We start from the raw sequence: 8,238 nt of genomic DNA on the forward strand, positions 1-8,238 counted from the left end.
AGAAGCAGACTTTGGCATACAAATAAAAAAGTAAGGAAAACATATACTTTAAAAGAATATACTTTAGTGCAAATTGAATGTGATAATTTGGGATAATTGCATGCTATTTGGAATTAAATTAAAATGTATTATATTTCTTGTCTTTGGAAAATGGTTAAAGTATAGTGTTGAATGTACAGATAAGCATTTATGGTTTTAAATTTAACTAAAAAATTAAAGGCATTCCTGTGGAAACTTGTATGTCATCTATTTTAAAATATTTGTAAATACACATTTGTAAAGAAGTTGCAATTTAGCACACTCAAAATCACATACTTTGCAATTTCTTCATTTCTGCAATCAGTAATAAAAACTGTATCACATCTATATTAGTGCCTGTATATACGTTTATTTATTTATATATTTATGTGTCATTGTTGTTAAACTGGAACTGTTATTAACAGTATTTAACTAGTGTTAAAGTGTTTATAATCAAAACACTGACAATGGCGATAAAGTTAACATGCTGGAAAAATTTTGAATTTACTTTATTATTATTGTTGTTGTTTTAATTCATTTTAAATATAGCTTTAAAATGGCGCTATCACAGACACACTGCTGGTATGTTAATTGATCTGTATTTGAACATTCTACTATTATAACGTCATATAAAACAGTAGTGTTGCTCTAATCTTTTGTTAGTGTGCGACTAGGACGTACAAAGTGCAGTATTTCTCTTCCCTTGAACATAAATCTCTACAGAATTACATAAAGTAATCCTTATCTTATGTTGATTTTCATTTTGCAAAAACATATTTCTGAAAATTGCCTTCCTGATATTGTTCGGGGCTCAGACACACTCTCTGTCTAAATCTGGATCCAGTTATATCTGATCAGAGGAACATTATCATTCCTTTGCTTGAAAAGTTATGAACAGCAGCTACACTAATTATTCTCTCTCTTGCTTTTTTGTTTCTGCCACAGGATGGGCATCCCAAGGTAACTAGAGATTACACAAACTGGATCCAGCCTCTTTTGAAGATTTGAGATGATGCCAACCCCTCAGAGAACATCAGATGAGGCCAACCCTGAACCAACATACAAAACTACCAAACTTTCCTTACATTACTACATTATTTTTGATCTCAATAAATAATCACTGCTGTTAATCATGTTCACCATTTCTGTTTGAATACGTCATTAATTAACTGCATGATTTTTACTATCCTAGAACTGTACAGGGTGACATCACCTTGACATAGTTACCATTGATGATACAGCAGGATCTGTTAGAAAATCATTTGTGCTGTATAGTTGTGTTCTGGACTCAGCGTGGAACTGTTACACTGGAGAAATGGTGAGCTCCTGAAATTTTAACAAGTAAGTGTAGAAGTTGAAATTTGTGTGTCTGAACACTATAATAAACATCATGTAAAGAGCAGTAGTTAACTTAAAAATAAGCAAGTTTTGCCACGAGGCATTAACACTATGCTTGCTTTTAACATGATTTTAGTGTGACAAAATGGCATTTTCTGTGTACATTTTTTATATCCAGTGTTACAACTTTGTTGCCATAGTAAACTTAACCCAAGTAAAAAGCAAGTTTTAACAGAAGTGCTGTTATTTATGATACATTGCACTATGGGCGCCCCAAGTCCTGGCTTGTGGACATTTCCTGATCTCTTTTCCCGATCCGTTAATTTACATATTGTTTATTAAACTGTTGTTTAAAATGAATATCACACTAGCAATCATGCTGATATTGGGGAAAAAAGCCCATGTGATATTGTTTAACTATTCTGTTATAAACACAAAAATGAAAAGTCCATAGCAAATTCACTATAGTTCATATCTTGAATTTCAGATTTGAAGATTTTGATGTAATTTCTGATCTTGCATGATGCTTAAGTTACACCAATGCCAGACTAGCTTGTTTCTTGTTAGGCTTAATGGAGGGTTAAGTTAGGCAGGCTGTACTGAGATGTTTTAATAGTGGCAGTGTCACCACTGAGGTCAGGCTGTGGTGGATGCACAGTGTGCACTTGTGATGATGTCAAAGAGTGGGAGAGGCCTGAAAACAATGCTGTGAAAGATAGACTTACAATCTTTGCAATAGCACGCACTGTACAGTAAAGCCCTAGATCATGAAATTTTCAGCAAATCACAGCTTTCAAAAATGTTTTATGGCGTTTTTTGTCTACTGAGTGTTTTTTGGAAAGACGTTTCGTCAGCTGTATGCTGTTAAACAACAGTAAAGTAAAATGCTGTTAATAGAATGTCAAAAGTGGGCTATGGAAATAAAGTGCAACCAAACGTTCTAACAGGGCACACAACAAGCTATTTTAATGGACATTTATCTCACGTTTCTTTGTGATCAAATGTTTACTGACAAAATATGTTGAGATATGGGAGTTTTGGGCTTTATTTTGTTAGTCAATTCCTCATCGTGAGTAGTTATTCCACTTCTTATCTTCTTATGAACCATTTATGAAATCTTTATAAGTAGCCCCAGTGTCCTCAGTCAAAATTTCTTTCAACAGTATGGCTTGGATTTACGCAACATCTAACATGATACTCGTGACGTCACGCTCCAGTCGGAAGTTCCAGCGCAGCAGCAGTGAACACCGAGTTCAACCAGCTTTAGGGTAAACAGCCAAACCATGGACGACGACGTGTTAACGACTTTAAAGATTTTAATTATCGGTGAGAGTGGTGTAGGTAAATCAAGGTAAGGGCTGAATCTGCTGTTTTTGTGTCGTTAGTCTTTCCCGTACAGTAGGATGAGTTGCGTTAGCCTCGTCTGAACGAGCAACAAGCTCCGCTAAACTAATGTTAACTGTCGCCTGTGGCCAGATTTTGCCAGTTTTATTCAGACATTAAACTTAACTTTTAAATGTTGTTTTGGCCTCAAGAACGAAATGAAATGCGCTATATTGTGCCCCTCGTGGTATTTTTAGGCCTTCAGATGTGTTTGTCTTCAAAGCACCGTCGATTGTTAGCTTAATAATTATAAATCCATGGACATTTAGTTCTGGTAACGTTAATTCATATTCTGGTAATGAATACTTTGTATACTGTTATGGTTGTCGCATCTATTTAAATATTTAATAAGAGCAGACAACAGTGTTAGCTGGCAGCTGTTCGTGTAGCAGTCATGCTATATATTGTATATGTTGTTGCGTTTTTTTAGTTGTTTTAAATGTACAGGCCTTAGAGTTTATAGAGGGGTCAAATACTTAACATAAACAGACTTAAACGTGCTTTACACACGTCTACTTATGATGACAAAGGGATTTAGCTAAATTAGTGTTAAAGTAATTTTTCAAAGACCTTCCTCATCCACTCGGGCAAGTGAAAGAGTTCTTCATAACTGAATATGTTGTCATGTTTACAGAAACGAAAGTGTAATTTTATAAGAAAACAATGTGAGGAAATATGATTTAATTATAACAATTATTAATACTGATTTTCTTATATTTATCCATTATGTCCCCAGTTTGCTCCTACGCTTCACAGATGACACATTCGACCCAGAATTAGCTGCGACCATTGGTGAGTCATGTATTTGTGAATATTACGGGTAGTAACCAGACATTATTAACAGGCCTGTAATCAGTTAATGCTCAAAACCAATGAGAAACTTACTGAGCAATGAAGTCTTGTTGTTAAAATATTTAGTTTTACCTCCTTAAATATACTTTTAATGCTTGTGTATTTTAAAGTATGCTCCATTTCTGTTTTTCATTGGTTATTTATTTAGGCGTGGATTTTAAAGTGAAAACTATTGCAATAGATGGCAACAGAGCAAAGCTGGCCATATGGGTAAGTGCTGTAGGGCAGTCAAGTCTTTTATACATGCTCAACAATATTGATGTCAAGAGTGTAGTGTTTGATATGTGTGTATTATTTTGGATTATGATCATGTCCACTACGCTTACAACTGTCGTGTTCCACTAGATGTCACTATTGCGCTTTGCAGAATTAAGTGATGTAGTTCTGGTTAGAAAGCCGCTGAAATCCTCATGAACTTCTGTTTTAGGACACGGCTGGTCAGGAGAGGTTCAGAACTCTAACGCCAAGCTACTACAGAGGAGCCCAGGGTGTCATTCTGGGTAAGTGTTTTTGAATACTTGATTTCATTATTTATTACACAGTTCTTTGGAATATTTGATTCTGATTGGTCAGTCAGGAGTTCTGCAAACAGATATTTTTTATAATGTCCAATAATTTTATGATTGTCTCAGACACAGCTACATGGCTGTGCGAGTTTCGTGCGTCTCAGATCATTCTGAGGTGTATCTATTTATTTAATGTCTTTATTAATTTAGTGATTAGACATAATATGTAGAATAATTTACAGTTGGCCAAATGTTGTCACAAGACAAGACTTTATATTAATTTTCAAATTCAATCAAATTCTTATACTAGTTGTTGAATGTAAAATTGAAATGGTTATCGTTTTCTCTCTCTTTTTTTTTTTTTTTTTTTTTTTTTTTTTTTTTTTTTGTGTTTCTTGTAGTATTTTCTCTTCCGTTCACAAAGCTTGAGAACTGGCTTAATGAGCTGGAGACGTACTGTACACGCAATGACCTGGTAAAAATGCTAGTTGGGAACAAAATTGACAAGGTTTGTTTGTTTAATGTTATTTTGAATGTAAAGCTGCTTGATACAATGTTTTAGTGTATAGCTGTGAAGGTTGTTTTAGATTAACAGAGTCTTGAAGGGATGGTTCACCCAAAAATTCACTCCCAAAATTATCATACTCACCCTTATTAATGGCTTTCTTTTGTAGACCACAGAAAGGGTATTTACTCTGTATATCTGAAATTTAAACATTAGCTGTGATGTCACTTTGGTTAATGCAAATTACGGAAGATAAGGTGCTATTAAATTAGAAATAAAAGATGGTGGATTTTTGTTGCTGTTGAATTCTAGGCAAATAAGGACTATAGAGGACTATTCAGGGCAATTTTAAGAAATTTGGCAGTCACTGTGTGTGGGTGAAAACGCAAAGAGTCATGCATGATTTGCAAATGTGTTTGGATTGTCCATATGTCCACATATGGCAAACGCAATTGAAAATACAATTTCCAGTTCCTTTTGAAAATTGTATTGAATATTTTTCCATAAAGGACTAATGTTCGGTCTAGAATTTCAAGTCTAGCCTCAATTTTAGAAAACTCAAATCTTTAAGTAATGATGAAAGGGGTTCAGTCAGGAGCGTATAATTAGATAGAGACATGTCCCTACCAATATCCAGTGACTACCAAATTGTACCTAGCAATAATTTTGATCAAATGATTAATTATGTATGTTTTTGTCATTTGGGAGACATCTGAAGTAGGCTATGTTATATCACTGATATTACATAAGAAGGTGAAGTATCCTAAATATGTTACAAAACTGTGCGCTTTCAAGGACGCACATTTAATACATGGGTGGAACTTAAAGGTAGTCACCTGTGCTGTTATATCCCGTCATGTCCCTACCAATGTCAAAAGCAAAACTATGTCCTTGGCTTCAGTTAAATGTTCAGTTTGGCTTTGAAGTCTTTAAATCTTACTAACAGATTATAGATAATTATTTTACGGACACTTCCAGCTCTGGATGCTGATTTTTTCAGTCATTCCAGACATACAAAAATACGAAATACTGTGTGCCAGGGTCTATTTGGCACTTCATGAGTTTCTTTCTTTCTTTGCTGTTTTTTTTTTTTTTTTTTTTTTTTAACTCAAACAATCATTCAGAATAAGGACAAAAAAAAAGTAAATTAAAATGTATACTTTCCTCAAGAAAATAAAAGCGCAGATTTTAAACTGTTCTCTCTGGTTTATTGAAACAAGTTAGAAACCGTTGTTTACAAATGATTTAAATAGAAACATGAGCTCCTGTATTTTTGGTAAGGAAAGTTGCCAAAAAAGTAATGGGATGTGACCTTAAAGACAAGTGTTGAAGTTATTTATGCTGACATTGGGAGTTTCCTAGAACTAACTTTTTTAGTTGCTTTGTCTGGGGGTGACTCAGCATTATAATTCGAAAGACCTATCTGTTTCAGGACAACCGTGAAGTAGACCGGAACGAAGGCTTGAAGTTTGCACGAAAACACTCTATGCTTTTTATTGGTATGTTTCCTCTTTATCATCATTCATTTTGTTTTCAGTTAGATTGGATGTTTTGGATAGTCCTACCTGGATCTTAAGCTAATTCGGTTTTTTGGCAGTAAAGTCTCCTGTTAGCCATCAGAGGATGTGAATGAGCATGATGGTCTGCCTTTGTCCAGACAATCTTGTCTTGCCAGGATTTTCTTTATATTTTCCAGGCTCTTTGAAATAAAGTTACAAATGTCAGAATGGTTTTCAGTTATAAAAAAGTGAATTTGTATTAAACATATGCTTTTATAAAAGCAATGTGCTTTTGTTCCTGAAGAGATCATGGAACACCAGAACAATAAGTCTTTTTCTGCCATAGCACTACTCTGTGATCGCTTATTTCTGATATAATTCATATTTTTTTATACTTATGTAGTTACCCCCCCACCCAACACCTGTTTGATCTCAAGTGTCAAAAGATTGCACATTCTTTACAAAAACTTGCAGTTTGCAAGGAAGGAACTGGTTTGGGCACCGCTGATTTTGGTTGTTGTGTCTTTTTTTTTTTTTCAACAATTGGTTATCTTTAAGGTTGTCAGTTAATGTTTGTACTCTTAAACTTTGACTGCATCACACATTTTTTCTTCTTTTTTTTACTTTACAAGTCTCCTTACTGTGTTTTTCCCTCTGTTGTCCTTCCTTAACCCATGTGGTTCCATTATCAGAGGCTAGCGCAAAGACGCGGGACGGAGTTCAGTGTGCCTTTGAAGAACTGGTTGAAAAGATCCTGCAGACGCCGGGGCTCTGGGAGAGCAGCATCCAAAACCACGGTGTCCAGCTGTCTGATCATAAACAGCAGCATCAGGGTGCCTGTGGGGGTTACTGCTCTCTGGTTTAACATCCTCACCTCGAACCAAGAACCACAAACTGAGATGGAAAGCACCGTTTTCTTTCTTCTGAATGAGAGCTTCCTCTGAGGGGGAATGGTCTGTTCCCTTAGAGCTGGTCAAAGGGACCTTTGCTGTTTGCACACTCTTTGTCACTCTATGTTGTTTTATTCTGTCCCAGTATTCTGCCATGTTACTCTCGATTATTGTCTCTCAGTGCTATATTTCCTGTGTAAACAGTTCTTATGAAAAATAAGTCCTTTTGAAGATTACAACTTGAGCATGTTGAAATATGCCAGATATAATGCTCTCCCCCACCCACAGCAGGGTGGCAGAGTTGACACGCTTCCCCCTGAATGGGAGTGCTGCCTTTGACCTGATGTGTGTAGACCAATAGGATTCTAGGAGGGGAGGGACCTAGAAACTGATCAGTGTAAAGAACTCATTCAACTTGATGTTATCAAATGTCCTTTGTACCCGTATTACATTTCATCTGCTTAACATATTCTCTGCTGCTCTCATTTTAATCTCCAGCTTTTTATTTAAATTTAGTTTTCTTATGTTATTTTTATAATATTTGGCCTTAGAGATATTGCTTCGCATGATACTACCTTCTTGAAGAGTTTAAAATATTTTGTAAATAATACGTCTTCAGTAGCTGTTCTGAATCATAATTCACACAGTAATCTATGAAATTGTGTTTAGCTCCAGCTCTCATGAGTTGAGATACATTAAGCATGTTTAAATAATGTAATCTATGATGACTTTTGTCTGAATAACACACGAGATGATCCATTTTACTCCACTGTGTTTTAATCTTTGACTTAATTTTTGTTTTCTAGTTAAATGTGAATGGATACCAAAAATAACTTCTGTATTCAAGTTCATTCATCACAAAGCCGTCTTCTGACTTGATATTGATTCTCTTCACATATATAGTGATTTGAAATGGAAGATTTGGTCATGCCTTAATACTTATTAGATCTGCATGTGTAACACGATCTGCACTACAGGCTTTCACTGTGAATGTAGAGAGAGTGTGTTATTGTAGCCAGTCAAAATGGCCAGTGGTACATGGGTAAAGTGGTAATTTCATTTAATTATAAACATATCTTGGTCATAAGGTATGAGTGATAATATGTTTGACCTATTCCTGTGTGCTTGTTCTGCTGCTGAGAGATTTATTCAGTCATTGGAAGAATGGCTTATGACTTCCTGTAGCCGCAAAACCATACACTAACCACCACCCTAATAAGGATTTCTTATTAAATTCACATACAGCA

The 8,238-nt window shown here is 35.2% G+C and overlaps 1 protein-coding gene across 1 annotated transcript; it reads left to right on the forward strand.

Annotated features, from left to right (window-relative positions):
- The first annotated feature begins 2,525 nt into the window (after positions 1-2,525).
- Positions 2,526-8,238, forward strand: rab18b (RAB18B, member RAS oncogene family). Its single transcript, XM_042717801.1, has 7 exons — positions 2,526-2,707; positions 3,476-3,531; positions 3,740-3,801; positions 4,019-4,091; positions 4,499-4,605; positions 6,035-6,101; positions 6,794-8,238. Exons 1-7 carry the CDS (start codon positions 2,640-2,642, stop codon positions 6,964-6,966), a joined length of 606 nt encoding a protein of 201 aa, XP_042573735.1. The 5' UTR covers positions 2,526-2,639; the 3' UTR covers positions 6,967-8,238.

This window comes from Cyprinus carpio, chromosome B2 (genome assembly GCF_018340385.1).
Source record: "Cyprinus carpio isolate SPL01 chromosome B2, ASM1834038v1, whole genome shotgun sequence".
In the NCBI taxonomy this organism is placed as follows: Eukaryota; Metazoa; Chordata; class Actinopteri; order Cypriniformes; family Cyprinidae; genus Cyprinus; species Cyprinus carpio.

Excerpts from the sequence above, each read along its gene's own strand:
- rab18b (XM_042717801.1), top strand. The coding sequence starts at position 2,640 with ATGGACGACGACGTGTTAACGACTTTAAAGATTTTAATTATCGGTGAG. Across the intron at positions 4,092-4,498 it reads AGCCCAGGGTGTCATTCTGG|TATTTTCTCTTCCGTTCACA; the intron begins GTAAGTGTTTTT and ends TGTTTCTTGTAG. Across the intron at positions 6,102-6,793 it reads ACACTCTATGCTTTTTATTG|AGGCTAGCGCAAAGACGCGG; the intron begins GTATGTTTCCTC and ends TTCCATTATCAG.